The following is a 23,210-nucleotide window of genomic DNA, read 5'->3' as shown; positions in this document are numbered from 1 at the left end:
TTTACAAAGTAAAGCAAAGAGGCAAAGAAATGATAAACAGATTATAAAAGAAAATAAAAAGAAGGGTCCAGAAGGGTCAACTTCCTATTATTAGGAGTTCCAAAGAGAGAACAGAATAAATGAAGGGAAAGAAAAGAATAAATAGTATAATCCAAGAAAATTTCCCAGAACTGAGACAGAGTACCTGTTGAGTACCCAGTATAATGGATGAAAAGAGACTAACACCAGTTGAAATAATAGGATATCCAAATAGCCAGCTGTGATGCTCAGTCTCTATAATATTCAGGGAAATGCAAATTGAAACGAGATCCCATTTTCATCTGTTAGACTGGTTAAAAAATAAAGTCTGACAATATCAAGTGTTGGAAAGAATATGGGTGAAAATGGTTCTCTTACACACTACTAGTGGGAATGTGAAACAATCATTTGGGCAATCAATTTGACAAATGGTGAGTAGAGCAGAAGGTATGCAAATACTACAACTCAGAAATTCCATTTCTGGATATTACCATTAGAAATTCTTGTACATGTGCATATGAAAATATGAAAGAGAAGCCATGTACAAGAACACTCATTGAGGCATTATTTGTAATAATGAAAATTTAAACAACTTAAATACATGAATGACTGGGCTGAGATGTGGTATATTCACATGTACATATGAATGAAACACACACACACGTCAGCAGGGATAGAGCTCCAAAACAATATAATGCATGAAATCAGCAAAATGCAGAATATGTACAGTTTAAACATGTATATTTTAAAGCATAAAACATCAGTGTACATTGTTTATGGATGGATATAAAAAAATTGACCAGAGGATATATACTAAATTCATGATGATGGTTATCTCTATCAAAAGGTGGGGGAGTGAAAAGAGTGGGCTTTGTGTGAGTGTCGGGCCTTTTGATTTATTGGTAATACTTCATTTCTTTAAAAAGAAAATAAATATATCAAAAATGTTTACTGTTGTTACTTATTGGGTAGCAGATCCATAGATACTCCTTTGTTCTGTTTCTCTATATACTTAAAAATTCTGGCCCTGTACCTCTGCCTAACTCCTAAATAACAAAGGAGGAATGTTTTATAGATTTCCTTTTTTTACTCTTTCTATGTGTTAAGTGCTGTAGGTACTCTTCTTTCACCTTGCTTCCTCGTCTGATTCTTAAATCAGATTGAATATAAGAGGTTAATAAACTGAATAATTTAATAAATTAAATTAAAGGAATTGAGGTGCTGCATTAGCCAGCATTTGTGCCAGAACTGGAAGCAGAAAATGAAGACAGAAAGGCCTTACCCATGAGGAGAGAATTGGAACGAGTAATGGGAAACCTCCAGGCATGAGGGTCTCTTAGGAGTTTGTACCATCCATATCAGGTCTCCTGCTTTGGGTTCCTGGAGGTGAGGGGGTGTGAGAAAAGACTTAAAATACTGAGCTCTGGATAGCACAGATAATACATAATAAATACTAGGAGAAATATTTTAAGAATAGTGAGCTTACTGATCTCATAATGCCAAACATCAGATCATCAGCACTGCTCTTTTTCTCCCTATTTCTTCATATTCCTCCTGTCTTCTTTGGTTCTCTGTGTATCACCTGTCTCTTGATTTCCATATTTTTCACTTCTCATTGTCTACATATCTTTTTGGAGTATGGATTTATCTTGTGCTTTTCTGTCTTCATGCAGTCCCTGAGTGACTGTGCTCAGCCTCCCCCTCAGCATCATTCCTGTATTCCCGTTTGGCCTTGAATCATCAGGACCCTAAATCGCTAGCAGGATCCATCTGGCTTCAGTTACTGCCTGACTTTGAAAAAGTACCTGTAAAAACTCTTAGGTTTTATAGAAGAGAGTGGCATTATTTCACAAAGATTATACCTGTAGCCTTAACTACACAAGTGATTTTTGAGGAGTGCTCTTCCTTGAAAGTCAGAAAATGACAGAACCTGGGTTTGTGGTTGACTAAATGAACAATGCCATCTTTGCCATAGTCAGTTACTACTTACCAATTCTTAAGCAAATTTACCTAGGAAAAAATTCAAAGATACAGTGCTTCACAGATGAAAGAACACAAAGGAGTAATTAGGAGGAATCTTATCACCCAAGAAATGTTTTAGGGACTTAAGTTGATTACAAATGCAAATAAACTAGATATATACAGTGAGAACAACCCAACTAAATATAATGTAAGTTGGGCTAACCTAACTATAAATTCCTTTCTTTAATAGTTTAAACTATGTCATTATGAAGAGCTAGTCCAAGTTTTTTTGAGTTTTTGAATTGTGGGTTTAAATCAAGGAAAAAGGGAAAGAAAATCTTGAAAATACAAAAAGCACTCTGTTTAATTTAGAGGGACTGTAATAGGTAAGCACTTTTGGATCCAGGTCATAGGATCATCCAATTTTCTAACATTAGATAGACATGCCACTTTAATGCGGAATTCAGCATTGGGGGGAATCATGATGTAGAGAAAACATAGTCTTTATTTAAAAAGCAAAAGCCTAAAACAAGCATCAGAAAACCCACATTATAAATATATTATAAAATAAAATAAAAATAGATTTGTATTCATTGATTGTAAAATGCACTAGATATGTAAAAAGTAAACCACTAATTTTATTTTTGAGTATATGAATTAATTTGGGGGAGAATTTACATCTTAATGCTATTGAGTCTCAGTGAACCCACGAAAATATTCAGTCACTTTTTTTTTAGTCTTTTTTAATTTCAGAAATGTTTTATAATTTTAAGTGTATAGGTCTTACCTATATTTTGTTAAATTAATTCCTAACTATTTTATGTTTTTTGATGCTATTATAAATTGTTTTGCACTTCCAATTGTTTACTGTGGTTATATAGAAACACAATTGATTTTTGTATACTCACCTTGTGTCTTACAGCTTCGTCAAATCACTTATTGATTCTAGTAATCATTTTTCTGATTCCTTAGAATTATGTACAAAATATTTTAATTGAATAAAGACAATTTTAGTTCTTCCTTTCTAAGCTTCCTTCTGTTTGTTTTTCTTGACTTATTGCACTGATTAGGACCTCCAGTACATCTATTACAATAATGAAGAGAAGTGGTTAGAGTGAACATTCTTGCCTTGTTCCCAATATTAGGAGAACTCCCAATATTTCACCATTGTACAGAATACTAGCTGTAGGTTTTTCATTGATCCTCTTTATCAGATTGAAGGAGTTACCTTTAATTTTTAGCTTGCTGAGAATTTTATCATGAATGGGTGCTGAATTTTGTCAGATGTTTTTCTGTACCTATTGAGATATTTATATGCTTTTTATTCTGTTAATGGCATATCATCCTTATATATTGCTGGATTTAATTTGCAATTTTGTGTCTATATTCATGAGACTGATTTTCTTTTCTAGTAATATCTTTGGCAAGTTTGGTATTAGGGTTTTGCTGGCCTAGTAAAACAATTGGCCTAGTAAAACAATTGGGGTGTATCTGCCTTTTATTTTCTGGGAAGTGTGCACAATTGTTATTATTACTTCTTTAAATGTTTCATAGAACCCACCAGTGAAGCCATCTAGGCCTGGAGTATTGTTTTGTTTTAATTACAAATTAATTTCTTTAGTAGATAACATTCTGTTTGTTTTTGTGGTTTTAATAATTTGTATTTTTCAAGGAATTTTTCACTTCATTGCAGTTACTGAATTGATTTGCATTATGTGGTTTAGAACATTATATTTGTAGGACATGAAGTGATAGCTGTCCATTTCTGACATTGGTAATTTGTGTTGTCTTTCATTTTTCTTGATCATTCTTGCTCAAGTATTAATAATTTTTTTATCTTTTCAAAAAGTCAACTTTTGATTTTAATTTTTTTCAGTTGTCCAGTCTTCATATTGGGTATTGTTTTGACTTCAAGTTCACCGACTTGTTTTTGTGCCATCTCAAATCTTCTATTAAGCTTGTCCAGTGAATTTTAAAATTTCCATGTTGAAGTAGTTCTTGAATTTTCATTTACTTCTATTTTATAGTTTCCATTTGCTACAAGTATTTCTCATCTGTTCACTTATTATAACATCCTGAACATGCTCATAATATCTGCTTTAACATCATTATCAGTTAATTTCAACTAATCATCTTATGGTTTCTATTGACCCCCCTTTTTTTTCCTGATCTTGAGTTACAGTTTCTAGCTTCTTTGCATGTTTAGTAATTTTTTATTGTATACTGGGTATTGTAGATAATATTGTGGATTATCTTTTTCTGAAGAGTATTGATTTTTGTTCTAGTAGACGACTAAATTACTGGCTGGTAAATATACACTTACTGTACAGCCCAGTTGCATTTATGGGTGTCTGTTTGTTTATTTACTTATTTATTTGGTTGCATTGGGTCTTAGTTGTGGCACGCAGGCTTTCTAGTTGTGGCACTCGGGCACTCCAGAGTGCGCAGGTTCAGTAGTTGCAGTGTACGGGCTTAGTTGCCCCGCAGCATGTGGGATCTTAGTTCCCTGACCAAGGATCAAATCCGTGTCCCCTGAATAGGAAGGCAGGTTCTTTACCACTGGACCACGAGGGAAGTCCCCATTTCTGGGTGTATATCCTAGAGAAATGAAACTTATATTCACACAGAAACCTGTACACAAATATTTATAGCAGCTTTATTCATAATAGCCCCAAATTGAAAACAACCCAAATGTACTTCAACAGGGAATGGGGAAAAAGAAACTGTGGTACCTTCAAACCATGGAGCAATAAAAAGCAACAAACTATTTGTATATGCAACATGTTGGATGGATCTCAAGGGCATTACACTGAGTGAAAAAAGCCAATACAAAATGTTTCCATACTATTTGATTCAATCTTTGTAATATTCTCAAAGTGACAAAATTATAAAAATAGAGGGCAGATAAGTAGTTGCTAGGAGTTAAGAAAAAGGGAGTGAGGAGTGTATGATTATAAACAGCAAAAGGGAGTCTCATCTGTGGTATGGTTATATAGGGGTACTTGGATCAACCAAGGATTTGAGGAAAATTTGCATACAGAATTAAGGTCCCCCACCCCCTTACTGTACTGCCCTTCCTACCATGATTTTCTCCTCCTATTATCTAGCATTCTGTCAGCTCTGAACTACATTCTCTAATGCCTAAAGCCAGTGAGACAGTGGTTTTCTCCCTTAGGGCTAGCCTCCCAGTAGTACTTAAGGGGTATACTGGGAAGAGTTCTCTTAAGGGAAAGTCTTATAAGTATAGATCTTATTCAGTATGATTCCTTTCTTTCAGTGATCAAATTCCCTATGTTTCTGCCTGCTTTTAGTCACTTTTCAGTGTCTTTGAGTAATTCTTATTTTGTCCAGAGTTAATCATCGTTATCTGTGGGCAAGTTAGTCCAATACAAGATAGTTCATCTTTACTGGAACCAGAGCTCAATGAATTTTATTTTTAGGTATTAGGAATATAAAATTTTTGTAAACTTTTTCAATAAAAAATTTGAAAGTTAAGTATCGTAGTAACTTTAATACATAGAAGTATTACAGAAATGAAAGAAGGAATTAAATGCAAACTGAAAACATTAAAAATCAGAATTTATAGGTAAAAAGAAAGGTAAACATACAGTTGCAGCCAGGAAAAATCAGGAGATTAAGGGCAGAATGCAATTATGTATTACTCAAGCAGCAGTCTTAAATAAGAATATATATCCAGGTACCAGAAGGACTTCAGTTGTAAAATCAGATCTTCATTCATCGTCTTTTGGAAGTTGTTTTCCATTTGGCCTGAAAAGTTGTATTTTCTTTTTTTTAACCGAGCATTTCTGACCTTTATTATTTCTTAGAGAATAAAATGACAATCTAACCTCCCTTCTGCTTTTATTTTTTTCTTCTCCTTTGTTTTAGTTGTTTGCATAATTGACCTTAAAAGAGGTAAGAGTGAAGAGACTCGAGCCATCTCTGGAAAATACCTTTCCCCCATTCCATTGGAAGCTACCCTCTGGAGCACCAGATTTTACCATATATGTTCTGAGGACTCACTATGAACAAAGAAGTCTCCCAGGTAGGAATTGTAGCTCTGTTTTTAAAGAGCTTTGTTTCTGCAAAAGTATGGTGTGAGAACGATTACTTGTTGACTCTTATTTTTTATGGAAATATGTCTTTGATCTGAGAAGCTTCAAGGTTATTCTAAAATATGTGCTGGCATTCCTAAATTAAAATGTTAGAAAAGTTATAGATTATACTTTGTAAACCACTGTAATGCACATTGAAATTAATACTGGTTCAGATCAGTATCTAACTATGAAATGCTCAAGTCCTTACTGAATTAAAAATGGCAGCACACACTACTATATATAAAATAGATAACTAATAAGAACCTGCTGTATTGCACAGGGAACTCTACTCGATACTCTGTAATGGCCTATATGGGAAAAGAATCTTAAAAAAAAAAAAAAAGAATGGATATATGTATATGTATAACTGATTCATTTTGCTGTACACCTAAAACTAACACAACATTGTAAATCAACTATACTCCAATAAAAAATTTTTTTAAATGGCAGGGGAAAAACTATACTGAACCATCCCCAGATTTGGTCTATACATTTCTTTTTTTTTTTTTTTAACATCTTTGTTGGAGTATAATTGCTTTACAATGGTGTGTTAGTTTCTGCTTTATAACAAAGTGATGCAGCTATACATATACATATATCCCCATATCTCCATTTCTATTATAATCCAGTCATTAAATCTATTTACATCTAGCGTCCATTCTGTACATTTGAGCAGTTTTACATTGTTATTTTCTAAGAGTTTGTGAGCTAACTGAAGGAATAGAACTAGTGTATCCATGAACATGACAATGGTCATAGCAGCCTATAGTGAGAAAAATAAACATGCACCAAGCCGAGACTAGAAAGTTGAAGAGTAATCAGAAACTGGTGAACCAAGTAAGGGGAAGACTTCCAGCAGGAAGTTTTAATTGAATTATAACATATATAAATAAAAATCATAAATTTTAAGGGTATAATTCTTTTAATTAATTAATTTTATTTTTGGCTGCATTGGGTCTTCGTTGCTGCGTGCGGGCTTTCTCTAGTTGCGGGGAGCGGGGACTACTCTTTGTTATGGTGCGCGTGCTTCTCATCGCAGTGGCTTCTCTTGTTGTGGAGCGCTGGCTCTAGGTATGTGGGCTTCAGTAGTTGTGGCACAAGGGCTCAGTAGCTGTGGCTCGCAGGCTCTAGAGTACAGGCTCAGTAGTTGTGGCACACGGGCTTAGTTGCTCCGCAGCATGTGGGATCTTCCCGGACCAAAGCTTGAACCTGTGTCTGCTGCATTGGAAAGCAGATTCTTAACCACTGTGCCACCAGGGAAGCCCTAAGGGTATAACTCTTGAGTTATCGTGTACTGAATGTATTTGTGTAAATGCCATCCAGGTTAAGAAGTAGAACAATATTAGTATCCCAGTAAACCACTCCCATCTGTGACTCATTGCACACCCACCCACTTTTTTAAAAAAATAAATTTACTTATTTGTTTGTTTATTTGTTTATTTATTTATGGCTGTGTTGGGTCTTCGTTGCTGCGTGTGGGCTTTCTCTAGTTGCGGCGAGCGGGGGCTACTCTTCATTGCGCTGTGTGGGCTTCTCATTGCGGTGGCTTCTCTGTTGCGGAGCACGGGCTCTAGAGCGCAGGCTTAGTAGTTGTGGCACACGGGCTTAGTTGCTCCGTGGCATGTGGGATCTTCCCGGACCAGGGCTCGAACCCGTGTCCCCTGCATTGGCAGGCGGGTTCTTAACCGCTGTGTAACCAGGGAAGCCCACCCACCCACTTTTAAAGGAGGAGACAGTTGTCACCCTGGAGGGTGGGGTTTAGCAATCATAGAAGTTAAAGGCAATTAAATTTGGTTGGCTGACAACCAATGCCTATGTTTGGAATAAATAATGAATTTGGGAGACGGAGGCAAGACTGAATTGGCAGAGAACTTTAAAGCAAGGACTGGTGGTGCAGCATGATTTGAGAAGATACTCATTTGATCCTACTACCTCTCTCTTTAAAATCTCATTGGTTTCCGGAACGAACACGCTCCAGATTTATGGCTTTTATTAACTGGTGATACATTGTATTTATTAACTTAAGGTTTCTGTTGTTTGAAATCAGACTGTTGATTCTCAATAAGGAGAGAGAAATAAGTTAATAAGCATTCTGATTATTAAGAAAAAAGTTTTGCAGAGTAGGATGTATTATAATTAAGAGAAATTTTAATCATGTAGGAGAGTCCTCTCTTTAAGAGTTTTTAGACAGAAATGTTCATACCTGGACTTTATGAAAGAGAAAGGGAGAGAAAATAGATTAGTATCTAGTGATTGAACTCTGGGCTGGGTGTCTTTTTCTTTAACTCATTGTTCAGTGAGTGACTCTGAGAAAGTCATGTTTTCTTCATGTCACAATGAAAGTTTTTACCTTTTATATTTCTCCTTAACATTTATTCAAACCAACTTTAAACATACCAAATAGCTGCAAGATTTGTAGATTGCACACCTGTGTGCCCATTGCCCAGTTTCACCAGTTGTAAACATTTTGTTACATTTGCTTTCTCTCTCTGTATGTATTTACTGCTACTTCTCTTGCCCCTCCTCCTGCATCACCATTATGATGATGATGAATCACAGCTGAGAGTAAGTCGTAGACATTTATGATCTTTTACTCCTAATATCTCCTACGTAACCACAATATAATAATCAAATTCAGGAAACTTAACATTTTCATTATTATTATCTAATATATGGTCTATATTACAATTTAATCAGTTGTCTAATCGAGAATCATACATTGCATAATTGTCACATCTCTTTGGTTCCTTTAACCTGGAATAGTTTACAGCTTTTCTTTGTCTTCCATGATATTGACATTTTGAAAAAGTATAGGCCAGCTGTTTTGTACAGTGGCACTCATTTTGAGCTTGTCTGTCTCCGTCTATGTTCCTTTCTAAAGAGACTATGATATGGGACTTTGGAGATTCATGGTTTTGTTACTGAGAATCTTACCCGGTAGAACGAAGCCCATGAAGATTTTTTTCAGGAGAAAGTCTGTTAAAACATGGTAGGATCCCAAAATTCCAGAAGGTAGATTCCTAAAGATGATTTAGATGTTATTGAAAGGAATTTTATGTATGTGTGCATATGTATACATATAATCTTAGAATCCAAGATTTATAAACTTTTAGACAAATTAAAGGCAGAACTTTAGATTTTGAAGGAATAGTACATTTACGTTTTAAGGTGAATCACATCTTATAAGAAATAATTGGTTTTATTTGTAATGACCATAGAAGATAAGTCAGGATTAGGTATATGATTAATTTTATTTATTTCTATGTGATGTTTGGGTGAAGAATTAGAAAGATTCTCTTTTCGTGTGTTTGAGAACTTTGTAAATAACCACCCAGGATTTTTAGATGTGCTATAACTTAATGTCAGCTTTTCTGAAGACTTTCCTAATGAAGAAGCATTTTAGTGTAGAGGTAAAAGCAAAATTTAGAATCTATTGTTGACTTTCCTACTTATCAGTATGTAAGGTTAGGTTATATAGGTTAGTTATATAAGTTAAAACATAGCCAGATTCTGGAACCAAATTACCTAAGAATTGGTCATTTGATTTCTACCTCTGCTACTTATGATGTTGGGCAGATTAAGTAACCTCTCTGTGCCTTGGTTTCCTCATCTCTAAAATGGATTATAATACTACATACCTCATATCTTATGAGTAAATGCATTAGTAAGGTTTATAAGGAAATACTATGTTAGATGCTTAGAATGGCACATAGTAAATCCTATAAAAGTGTTAGTCATCATCATTGTTGTCATCATCAGCCCATAGGTTCTCTATTAGTAAGATAAAACCATTGAACTCAGTCAGTGATTCTGTAAAGTGGAGATAATAATAATACACACTTCATAGGGCAGTTGTGAGGAATCAATGAGTTCATATATGTGAGATACATAAACACTCAATATATATTATTACATTGTCATATCCTTTAATTGAATACATATTAATGGGCCTACGTTTTTCTGTGAACCTTTTTATTATTTTGTTCCTCTCAAATTCTTTTTTACTACTAACTTTATACTGTAAAAGTGGAAATAGGCAGGATAGGCATTTTGTATGTGCTAAGTAGTCTATAGTCAAAAAGTTGAGAAGCACTGTATGAGATGACAATTGTTAGGATCCCTCTTCTGAAATTTTATAAGTCTGAGTCTCCAGTTTAAAATTTATAAGCATGATTTTCATAGTAATTATTTTATTGAGAACACTGGAAAGTGAAATTTAAGTTTCACTTGTTTAGAGTTAGTCTTTAGTTGGGTACTACACTGGAAGGAATATAGCTAGATAAATTAGTGTTTTATTGAGGAGATACTGATGTTGTTTAACCAGCTATTCACCTGAGATGCTTGGGGATTTTTTTTTTTTCATTTTTTCAATGGGTATCAATAAAGTTTTTACCAAATATAAATTAATCAACTAAGATGACTTAGGTTTAAAGCTGGGCTTTTAAAAATGCATCTCCTTTCTATAAATGTGGGCAATGAAGATTGTAGCTAGAGTTGTATTGTGCTTTAATTTCTGCGCCTTCCCCTCCTGCTGGGGAGATGATCCTGAAATTAACTGAAGGTTTAACTTGACTCGATCATTTTCTAATGCCCTCAAAATACAACTCCGTTATTTTGGCAGATTATTTTGACCCATGCAGCTCTATTATTTTGGTATTACTGCCACCTTATAACTTTAGAGATCAAATTTCAATATGATTTTTTTTCTTTTGTTGGTTTATATATGTACATTTAACTTTTTTAGAGTGAGTTTCTGAAGTGTTCGAGAGAAATTGAACCACTTCTGATCAGGGGCTTAATTCTTTATTTTAGATATTGGAGTATTTTAGATATTGGATTTAGAAATTGAACCACTTCTGATCAGGGGCTTAATTCTTTATTTTAGATATTGGAGTAATAAAATAATATAAATTTACTATTTATATAGTAAATGTGGTTATTTGGTTTTGGATAATCATCTGTGGATTATCTATGTCTAATGTTGATCTTCAGTCTCGTCTGGCCCCCGCTTTAGCTGTTTTTCTGCTCATTAGTATCTGAATCTGTGAAAGAGGGTGAAGTTCGTGGAAAAAGACAGAGATTGACATTTTTGTCACTTAATTTTTGTCTCTATGACCATCATTTTCTTTTTAAGGCTGTTACCTTTTTACTAGATTACTATAAACTGTTCTCCTGTGCACATGCAAGTAAATATCAAATACTTATTTTGTTGTTTATAGTTAAAGATAGCTATAGTCAGGAAGACTGATTTTAATCTTTTTTTTAATACCAACATATTTTTCACGTTAGAACAATGTAGAACTGATTTTTGGAAGACATGTACAGTATATCTACAATTACCCAATGTCATTTTAAAATAACTGGAATCATCTAGCTTTGTAGATTTACAAGGAAATGTTAAGGATATTTTTGCCAAACTGTTTTAATACAATAGCTGCCATAAACATGTTTCATATGCTGACTGTTTTTCCTAAATAGGAGTATTTTAACAAGGCAAATGCATATATGTGTATTTCTTATCTTAAAAAATTAAATTTTAAATAAAGTCAATATGAGGAATTTAAACTTTGGGGTTTAAAACTTATTTGGTTTTCTTCTTCTTCCTATATATTTGCTAATAGAAAACATAGAATACTTTTTAACCCTTTTTCCAAATTCTTCTTTCCATTTAGAAAAAAATAATGCAGAAAAAGGAAGCATTGTCTCTTGATCTGTAGAATAAACTTTTAGTAGTAAACATAAATTTATTAAATACATTGTTTCAAATATTATATACTTTTAGAAGTTAAGTTGCCAAGTCCTTGATAATGTCTTTATTATTAGTGTAATAAATTTAAAAGAGTTTGCACAGGATTTTCTTTTACAAAAAGCACTTTAAAAAATCTCATTTTATAGAATCAATGAAATAAGATAAAATGACGTCTATTTTTAAGAACTTATTGTTTTGAATCTGTTTCTTTGCCTTTGCTTTTTATTCCTGGCCATAGCAGTTAAGATATGGGCATGTTTATGGCAGAGGCTTATGTGGCAGGGACTCTTCTCTGGGCCAGGGATAACCACGATCTGAGTTTTGGTTCCTGCTTTGTGGGTTCAGAGAGAATTTTTGTTTCCAGATGTTTAAGGAAATCCTTGTTCAGTCATTAGCTTTAAAATATCTGTTTTTTAACCAAAAAATTGGAGGCATACAAAGAAACAAAAAAAGTATGGCCCATACACAGGAAAAATAGCAGTCAGTAGAAACTGTCTTAGGAAGCCCAGATGTTGTACTTACTAAACAAAGAAGAAATAGTAGATAAGTTGGATTTCATCAAAATTAAAAACTCTTGTTCATCAGAAGTTACTATAAAGAAAGTGAAAAGATAATCCACAGAATGGGAGAAAATACTTGCGAATCATATATCTGATAAGGATCTAGACATGAATATAAAGAACTCTTTATGGCTTACCAATAAAAGACAACCCAGTTTAAAAATGGGCAAAGGACCAGAATAGGCATTTCTCCAGAGATATACAAATGGCCAAAAGGACATGAAAAGATGCTCAAAGTCATTAGTAATTAGGGAAATGTAAATCAAAACCACAACGAGATACCATTTCACACCCACTAGGGTGGCTATAATCAAAGTAAAGTTAAAAAACCAGAAAATACTAATTTTGGGTGAGGATGTGGAAAATTGAAACACTTGTACATTTGATGGTGAGAATTTAAGATGGTACAGCCACTGTGGAAGACAGTTTGGCAGTTCCTCAAAAATTTAGAGAGTTACAATATGACCTAGTAGTTTCGTACCCAAGAGAATTGAAAACAAGTTCACACAAAAATGTGCACATAAATGTTCATAGCAGCATTGTTGTTAAATAGCCCCAGTAATGGAAAACCTAAGTGGCCATCATTTGATGAATACATAAGCAAAATGTGGTATATCCAAACAATGGGAAATTATTTAACCATAAAAAGGGCAATAGAAATTCTAAAGTCCCCATCCTTTCTTATCACATGAGAAAGAATTCAGTTGTCACTGAAGTGAAAAGACAAAATTGAAAACTTTTTTTAGAGAACCCTAGGTGTCTGAGGACTCCAGTTTGGGAAACATTCTTTATGGCAGTTACCCAGTGCAGGAGCTCTTTATTTGTCACGATTTTTCCTGTGTGATATTATCAACTTGGGGAGGTTTAACTTAGAGTGTCCCTCTCATGTCTGTGCTTCTCTGTGCTAATTGCTTGCTAGCATTTTCAAGTATATTATTAGAGCTGTTTATTAACTAATTGTTACTTATTTTTCAAATGATGCAGTCCTCAGCTAAATCTGGGAGGTGAGTGACAAATTTTCTTATGTAGAAATCTATAATTCAACTGAAATATAAAGCACTGACCTATTTCTTCAGCCCAACCTGTTTGGTTTAGTCTGGTCCATTTGAACAGAGGTAGGTGTGGTTTCTAGTTCCAAAAACTGCTCTCTAGAGAGTGCATGAGATTGTGTATAATTAGCAACTCTTTTTAAATCAACAGCATACTTCTACTTAGAAACCTAACCTCTTTTTTTTAAAAGGTGATATGTAAATTGGCTTCCTGAAACCAACATTTCTTTTCTTAATGAACCTTGTTTAAGTTCCCTTACTGCCAAATATAAAGCCATTCCACAAATAGAACAGCTGTAAAAGTTTTCACTCATCAGAGGTTTTGCATTCCACTGTTTCTTTATTGTGTTTTGTAAATAGAAAGCAGGTAATACCAGAATCATATCATCAGCAAATTGTTGGTGACTTTCTCATAGCTTCTTACTATTGGCTCTTATTTTGGTAAGCCAGATATTGAATTGCTGTTGAATTGTTGTCTGATGTCTCCTCAAACCCCAGAATTTCAGATAAATTTAGCAGATGTCAGTCTCCAGCCAGTAGTCTGACTTAGCATAGTCTGGGAATCTCATTTGAAATCCAGATTTATTTGTTGCTCAAAATTATCCGAACTGTGAGATTGTATTGCTTATGTGTACAGTTGTATAAATGCAACATATTTTTGTGTCTCTATTGTACTGTGAAATATAGTAGGAGGTTTCTCCAAATAGATCTTAACCTTTTCAGAATTAGAAGAGATGTTCTCAATTTCTAGACCAAGAAGGTAGTTGTTTGTTTTTTTTTCCATTGAAAACAGGGAACAAGGATTTCAAGAAAGCTCAATTTCTCAATTATAGAAAAGAATTCCAAAACATTATGAAAGATTCCAGAAAATATTTAATTATAAAAAATCTAAAATATTCTTTAAAAAATTTAAATGTCATATTAGTAAATAACTTAATTACTTAATTTATTACCTACTTTAGCTTCTATATCTTTAGACATTATGTTACATATTGGATATACAATAAAAAGATCTAGTAACTGTTTTTGAGTTCACAATCTAGAAGAGGAGACAAACAAGAGAATTATAATTTTATAGCATATTATCATAAGAAATATATGCTCAGCAGTATTTTGAGAGCCAATAGAATTCAGATGGGTAAATTCTTAGATAGGTATAACCTAATGTCTTAGGAGGCAGGGAAGACTGGCGCTAAGTAAAGCTGAGCATTAAGTAGGAGTTGGTTAAATTTTCTTTTGGATTTTAGCGAACTCCAAAGTCTTATCTTTCATTTTCTTTCCTGTTCATCATTTTCTTCTCTTTTTATTTCTACTTTGTTGAAAAATTTAGCATTGATGCTTCTTTATTATTATGAATTTATCACATAATTTCATTTTTTGTTTTAATAAACTTTGAAATATATTTATATTTATTTCTAAGTAAAAATAAAATTAAGTGGCTTCTTTACTTCTGTGATATCTGGTTAATCTCATTATGTTTCTGTGACTCTCCATAGGAGAAGAAGGTAGCAGTCTTACTCATTATAGTAATATATCACTTAGCTGATTTTTCTAGTTTTGTATTTGAGAATGGATGCTAACAAAGCCATTGTCGGGTCTTTCAACATCTTTTGGTTATGGTGACAAGTCTGGCATATTGACCTTTGCATTGAGGCTGTCCACCTTAAATTGTAATTATTTCCCTTGTCATATAGAGCCTTCCTCTCCCCCCGACAAGAGGTTTAATAAATGTTTTTCTATGATGACATTAATCCATAATGCAGTTCATCTCATTTGTGTATCATTAATAGAAATATGGAACTTAAAAGCCCATCATGTTTTATACATGTTGAATTTGAGGTGACGTGGGATATCCAAATGGAAATCTCCATTTGGCAGCTGGAAACTTATTTAGATACCAAATTACTGAGATCAGAAAGATGTGCTTATTGTTCATGGAGGAAGTCTTAGAATGAAAATCAGACCTTGTCATTCCTCTGTTCTTAATCCTCCAGTGACTGGCTAATTCACTCAGAGTAAAGCTAAAGTCTTTAAAATGGTTTCAGCCAAGACCTTACATGATGCAGCCTTATTGCCTGCTCCTCACTCCCCAGTTTTACCCACACTGATCTCTTTCATGTTTCTCAAAAAGCGTAGTTATGCTCCGCCCTTCCGGCTGTATGGCCCTTCCTCTGCCAGGAGCACTCTTCTTCCAGATGTCATTCTCTCTCCCTCACCTCCTTGAAGTCTTTGCTCATGTCTCACCTTCTCAGTGAGGCCCTTCCTAACTACTTTACTTAAAATGGCTGCCCCTCTCCTTCCACAAAACTAAGCCTCTGTTTTTGCCTCTGTTTTCCTCCATAATACTTATCACCTTCTAATATACTCTATAATTTACTTTTTAATTTTGCTTCTCTCTCCCTCACAATAGAATGAAACTCTATGAGGACCAGTGATTTTTTTATAAGTTTCATGCACAGTTGTACTCCCACTACCTAGAACAGAATGCTGGCATATAGTAGGAGCTCAATAAATACTTTTTGCTGAGTTAAACTTGGGCTACCCACATTGAGATCAATTTAAAGTTCCTGACTAATGTTTACCTTTGCTGGGAAGATGGGATAGTATCAAGGATTTTATTTTTAAAGGCTTTCCTTAGTGTTGAAACTAAAATTAACATATATATCTATATGTGTATATAGGGACTATATGTAGTATATAATATATATAGTCTGTTTATATATTGTTTATATAGGTTGGGCTAAACTTGATTGGACAAACATTTAATCACTCATTCACCAAATTCTATAATGGACACACAATAGATGGGAACTGATGCAAACTTTGTATATTATGTTGAATGTTATCCTGTGGGCAGTGAGGATTTAGGGAAGGGTTTAAAGCAAGAGATTGACATGATCAAACTTATGTTTTTGATAGCCTACTTTGGTGGCTCAGGGAGACCACCATAAAAACTATGATGTTTTTAATAGTTCAGCAACAGGTGAGAGGAGACTATAAGAAAGGGGTGGATTTTGGAAATATTTAGGAAATAAAAATGGACACATCTTACTGTTTGCTTGCATGTGGGGTATGAGAGAAGAGGCTAGAATGACTCCAGTGTACGAACTGAGAGAAAAAAATTGCGTAAGGAGGAGATGTTAAGTTCATTTGGAAAGTTGAATTTGAAGTGCCTCTGTGACCTCTGCGTAGAGTTATCTGGCAAGGAGTGGGGTTATGGGTCTGAGACCTAGGAGATCTGGGCTAGAGATGGAGATTCAGGAGTAATTGGTTTAGAGATTTTTTTTTTTGAAACCATGTTGAGTGAGTGATATCACCCCAGAATAATGTATAGTATGAGGAGAAAGGAGGCGTAGGACATTAGAACCATGAGGAAATCTAACCCCAAAGAATTGGGCAAAAGTACTGAGAATAAGGAAAGTAGAAAACCACACTAATTCTACTAATCTCTCAGTCTGTGGCTTAAACATCACTTCTTCAGAGAAGCCTCAGTTGATCGCCCAATTAAAATTAGGTCTCTATTGTTTTTCTCTATGAACCGTATTCTTTTCCTTTACGATTTTATCACTATAAGAAAATTACATATTAATTTTGTGTTTTATTTGTTTATGTCTCCCACTCTGCGAGGGCAGGAACCTCTATTTTGCTGTCCGCGATTTGCTCAGCTCCTAGCACAGTGCCTGAGACATGATAGATGCTTGATTTATTTAAGTAAATGAAGGAAGCATAGGATCACAGAAGTCAATGGATGACAATATTTCCAGAAGGAAACAGTTTCAGATGCTGCTCCAAACAGTCCAATAAAATAATAGTAATAAGTTAGCATTTATTGAGCATTAATGAGTGGAGGAATGAAAAGTGTCCATTGTATTTATCGATGAGGAAGTATGGGATGAGTTATCCACTGAGTGAACACTACCCCCCTCATGGAGCTCTTAGTCTAAAGGGGAGATAATAACAATAACCAACATTCTCTAGGAACCTACAGTGCACTCTTTACATGCACTGTTCATTCAGTCCTCACAACAAATCTAAAGGTAGGTAAGTATAGTTATTATCCTTATGTTACAGATGAAGAAATAGGAGATTTAAGGAGATTAAGCACTTTGCCCTGGAACAGGCAGGTAATGATTAAGCAGGGCCTTTCTGACCCTAACGCCCATGCTTTTAACCACCATGCTGCAGTAGGGGAATTAAGCTGATTCCTTATCAGGGAAGTGATATCTTGAAAATGCCATTTGAGCAGGAATGGTTTTGCTGCTGTTTATAGGACACATTAGAAGTGAGAGTGACTGGAATTGAGAAACAAGATAGAAGGATCTTGCAGGAATCTAGAATGAGGTATTTGCTTCCAAGTAAGGATCATAACTGTATCTGAGAATGAAGAAGGAGGGGACACTGTAAGATCTCCTGTTAATGAAGAATTGACAGGACGTGGATACCGATACAAAATGAGGAGTAAAAGAGAAGAGTAAAAAATAATTACAAGATTGCGATCCTAGGAGCTGGAAAATTTCATGACCTGCACGTCTAATATGGAGAAATTAGAAATGTGCCTTTTTGGTTACATGGAATAATAAAGTCATGATTAGAGTTCTAGGTGTTATTTTTATATTGAAAAGGGGGTATGGCAATCTTTGGTACTGAGAAAGAGCTGGAGACAGAGGAAGTTTTAGGACTAGAGAAAAAGGATTTATTCTGACATATTAATTAAAGTCATGTGAGAAATTCTTCTGGATCTCAACTTTACAAGCATGGCTGCTAACATGCAGCACTGTATTTATTTAATAATTTTAGAATTTAATGAAAAGTTAAAGGTTTTTCCCATTTAACAAGAATTTCCTCTCTTTTTACAAGGGTAGATGGAATGGAAGAGAATAAGAGGTGTGTTGTTTGGCATTAGTAAAATCTAAGTGGTAGTGATGAGTATAAGGCCAGAGATAAGATTCCGAGTTTCGTTAGAGATTCTGTAGAGAATAGTGGTTGATAGGGACAGATCAGAAGGGATCTTTAAGTGCAGTCACTGACTGGCACAACATGTAAGAGAGAGACCTGGCTGACATGCTAGGGGAAATGACTTTGTGTTCTCTGGCATCTATAACAAGATCCTAACGTAGACTAAACATTTGATCTTTGTCGCCTGACTGCGTAAGCAAAAGGTTAGGAGTATGGAATTCAAAGTTGGTAAGTACAATTCAAAATCCAAATCTAGTTCATCGCTTTAATTTTAATCATATATGTATTATTTCTTTTCCTATCAATATAAAATCCCAAACCTTATGAGTAAAAGTTGTTTTAAGTCCTTTTCAAAATAATCTAAAATAAATAAATATAAAAAAGAATCTATCTGACTCTCACTTACACAGTTTTTACATTTACATATGAAGTGGTTTTTTCTCTTTAAAAAAATCTCATTGTCTATTTAATTATTCTAACAATATTTTCATCCTAATTGATCTCTATGATTTTATAAAGGATGACTAATTTTATTTTACAGGTATAGAAAAGAAAGTGTAGAAACACTAAATAGCTGGTGACTCCTGTGCTTTTATAAATGTGGATGCTTTTATGATGGCTGTAATTATTCATTGAGAAACCACAGTGTTTAGATATATTCTAACACAAGGGAGCTTCCTATTCCCATAGAGTTGGATAGTTCATTAGGGTAGATTTCTTACTGTTTTCCTTCCTTTTTAGGTGTGAAGTTTTTCAACATGAGTGGCCTTGGGGACAGTTCATCTGACCCTGCTAACCCAGACTCACATAAGAGAAAAGGATCGCCATGTGACACACTGGCATCAAGGTAGGAACACTCTTTTTCTTAGTCTGTTTCTGGCAGAGCTGCTTTATCATTTTCATTGTCACTTTATTGTCATTGTCATTTTCATTTCATTTTAGAGCTTTTGCTTCATCTACTCCAAGTTTACCAGCCTTCTCTGAGTCCCTCATACTTACCATGTTCTCTTCCTTCCCCAGGGCCTTTACACATGCTGCTCCCTCAACCAGCTTGCTCCCTCTAGATTTCCTGTAGTCAACACCTATGCATTCTCCAAATACCAGTTTAGTCATTACTTTCTTTTTTTTTTTTTAATTTATTTATTTAATTTATTTATTTTTGGCTGCATTGGGTCTTTATTGCTGCATGCAGGCTCTCTCTAGTTGCAGTGAGCGGGGGCTACTCTTTGTTGTGGTGCACAGGCTTCTCATTGTGGTGGCGTCCCTTGTTGCGGAGCGTGGGCTCTAGGCGCGCAGGCTTCAGTAGTTGTAGCACGCAGGCTCAGTAGTTGTGGCGCGCGGGCTCTAGAGCGCAGGCTCAGTAGTTGTGGCTCACGGGCTTAGTTGCTCCGTGACATGTGGGATCTTCCCGGACCAGGGCTGGAGCCCCTGTCCCCTGCATTGGCAGGGGATTCTTAACCACTGTGCCACCAGGGAAGCCCTAGTCATTACTTTCTTAAAGGGAGCCTTCTCTTCCTTCCATTAACTATTAGGTCAAATCTCCCCCATTTGTATCTATTTCACATGTATTTTTATAGCTCGTAATTTCAGGTTTATATTAGTTTGTGTGCTTATTTCATGAGTTCTCTACTACAGGCTAAGCTGCCATTTGGTAAGAACTTTGTCCTTACTCACCATTTTATCCCTAGTTCCTAGCACAATGTTTAACATATATAGTAAGGACAAAGAAAATATTTAATATTCAAATGAATAAATGAATCCATGTACATCTTAACTGCTATTTCAGTATATTATGGTATCAGTGGAACAAAGAAAAAAATGTTAATATCAGGATTTTAAAGAATGAATATCTGTGGAATTAAATATTTGTTGTTAATAAAGGAATGTGGTCATCAAATAGGCAAAAGAGAATTATTGCTAAGGAGACTGTAATAAATGCCAGATAGAGAAGGAACCTCAATCAGATCAAAACAGCAGCTTCCTACCTGAGAGAAGAGTGGGGATTTTATTCCATTCACCTTCAAGGATCTGGAGCAAGGTTTCTCAACCTCCACACTGTTGACATTGTGGGCAAGAAGCTATCCTGCATATTGTAGGATGTTGGCAGGGTCCCTGGCTTCTACACACTAGGATGCCAAATAGCATCTTTATATCAGTTATGATAACCAAAATGTCCTACCAGTTGTGATAACCAAAAAAGTCTCCAAACATTGTCAGATATCCCTGGGGACAGGGAAAGCAATATGGCCCCCAGTTGATAATCATTGATGTAGAGCGTTAAAAACGGCAGAAGACTCTTCTGTCCTTGGATTACATGCTTTTGCTCATGGGGGAAAAAGAAAGAATTTTTACAGGAGAGTGCAGGGTTCAGGTTGGGGAAAGAAAAGTGCTACTTCTCTTAATCAGTTCAGAGAACTGTTATGAGCGATGTATAACCCTAAGTACTCATAATCATAGGTAAGTGTCAGAAGCTAGGAGGAATGCTGATATCAAGATGCAATTCAGTTTGTGTTGTCAGAGTTAATGTTCTTGTCTATTTCTATATATGTCAGTCCTTCTTAATTTAAGAATAGATATAAAACTATTGTATTTACTTTAAATTTTTATTTGGGGAAATAGTTTTTAACCTATAAAAGAATAGAGACGAGGAAACGATGTATACCCACCAATATAAACCACGTATTTGCAGTTTTGTTCAATAAAAGTAGTAAGTATGTATTAATGCTAAAATTGATTTGTCTCTAATTCTTTTCAATCTGTTTTAATGATTATGCATATATAAGTATCTGTGAACAATATAGAATGTTTATTAAATTTATATATTATATAATACTATGTGTATTTTTCTACAGTATACTTTTCAGCATGGATCTTTAGACATAAAGATAAATAGATTTATTCAGTTCTGTTCACTTTGATAAGTATTGTATTACACGAATATACCGTATTTGAGAAATCTGTTTCCCTACAGATAGACATTTCCTATGGGTAAACAAGCCATTTTGTTACAAATTTTCATTCTTACAGCCAGTAGTACTACAGGAACATGAACATCCTCGTACACACTCCTGTTTTTAGGAAGAGTTTCTTTAGGATCTGTGTACATTTTTATGTTAACTGGGTAATTATCACATTGTTCTTTAAATGATAAGCATTGAGAGTTCCCTTTTTCTTGCATTCTCCGCCACTTTAACTTTTTGCCAACCTGATGGGTGTGGGGTTATAATTTTAAGTACATTATAAGAATCAAGACTTTATCAGATTTCTAATTATAATTTATTTGAACTCTGGTGTAGTATGCCTGCTTAATTTACAACAAACTTATTTGAAAATTCAGATTTTCTATTTTAAGGAATTATTATTTAGAACATCTAATAATTTCAAATGCAGCTAGTATATGTACTGTCTGCTTCTTTTTGATATCGAGTATTTATTTGAAATATTCAATGTATATACATCATTGAGGGAATACATCTGTGATAGCAGTCATTCTCTTTATGTTTTTTAGCCAGAATTGTTTTCTTCACCTTGGTATTTTGTAATATTTGTTTTTTAGATACAATTTTAGATTGTTTTCTAAATCTGGTTTTATATTCTGGATAAAAACAGGAATCTCTGCAAATATGTAAATATTAAATACTTGATCAGAGAAGGAAATATGGTGGTAGAAAGTACAGTAACTGGATTTCCTTTGTGTAACAGCACTGAAAAGAGGCGCAGGGAGCAAGAAAATAAATATTTAGAAGAGCTAGCCGAGTTATTGTCTGCCAACATCAGTGACATTGACAGCTTGAGTGTAAAACCAGACAAATGCAAGATATTGAAGAAGACAGTCGATCAGATACAGCTAATGAAGAGAATGGAACAAGGTAAAAAAATGAACAAAAAAACCCCTGTGACTGTGTGCTTTGTTATTAAGACATTTACAATATGTGATTTTATTTTTTATCATTAAGAAATTGCATTCAATTTTGTAATTTTATTAAAGGAACATTTTTGTTTAGATGCTATTTATTTTAGAATGTGAATCTGAGACCCTTCTTTTACAACAAAATGGCTTATTAAGTTATTTTGAGAACTGGTTGCCTTGAAAGGTTATGAGACCCAGTATCATAGCGGATTAAGTCAGGAGATACAAGTTGTGGTATCAGACCTGAGGCTCTGGCGTAGGGTTGAAAGACAGCAACTCAGAGGTAGGAAAGTCCCTCCATCTGAGTTATAAGTTTATCTCTACCTGGGCTCTGGGTGGGGGAAACAGCCTTCTCTGAGAAAACCCTGATTTATTTTTATGGTTCATATTTATACTATTCATATTTACTGGGGACCCAACACCACACAACTCCTGGGTTGCCTACCAGAAACAAAGGCAAAGCACTTTGAAGGAACATAACCACACCTCGCCCTGTCAGATTCCCAAAGAAAAAGTGCTTCTGAGGGAGATTTTATGCTATAAACTTATATAACATAGGAGGAAATAATCTACAGTGAGTAAGAACACAAATAACAAACAGAAGGAATAGACCCCAAAGAACTTCAGATTAATAGCAGCAATGTTAAAAAGACTATGAACCAATAGTATGTTTTAAATGGTTGAGGTGATAGGCTTTTAAGATTTTAGGAGCTGGATAGTCTAGTGACAACTGATTTAGCAGACAGGAAAAATGGGTATTGTAGGTCTGCAGAGGGGATAGCCAACAAGAGGCTGTATGGCACCTTCCCTGCTCAATCTGGAAACTCTGACAGCCTGGCTCATACTCCCTCAGCTGAAAATGGGAGGATTCCTCTGGGGCAATTGAGCAGTCCAAAGGGAAAGATACAC

The 23,210-nt window shown here is 34.7% G+C and overlaps 1 protein-coding gene across 1 annotated transcript in view; it reads left to right on the top strand.

Annotated features, from left to right (window-relative positions):
• The window catches only part of NCOA1 (nuclear receptor coactivator 1), a 258,345-nt gene that overhangs the window by 136,908 nt on the left and 98,227 nt on the right, over positions 1 to 23,210 (top strand). Inside the window, 3 exon segments of the mRNA XM_036872881.1 lie at positions 5,869 to 6,025; positions 19,133 to 19,238; positions 22,094 to 22,260. Of these exon segments, the coding sequence (XP_036728776.1) occupies positions 19,150 to 19,238; positions 22,094 to 22,260 (256 nt within the window). The 5' untranslated portion in view covers positions 5,869 to 6,025; positions 19,133 to 19,149.

The sequence above is a fragment of the Balaenoptera musculus genome, chromosome 13 (assembly GCF_009873245.2).
Source record: "Balaenoptera musculus isolate JJ_BM4_2016_0621 chromosome 13, mBalMus1.pri.v3, whole genome shotgun sequence".
In the NCBI taxonomy this organism is placed as follows: domain Eukaryota; kingdom Metazoa; phylum Chordata; class Mammalia; order Artiodactyla; family Balaenopteridae; genus Balaenoptera; species Balaenoptera musculus.
This window is presented reverse-complemented; position numbering and strand designations above follow the sequence as displayed.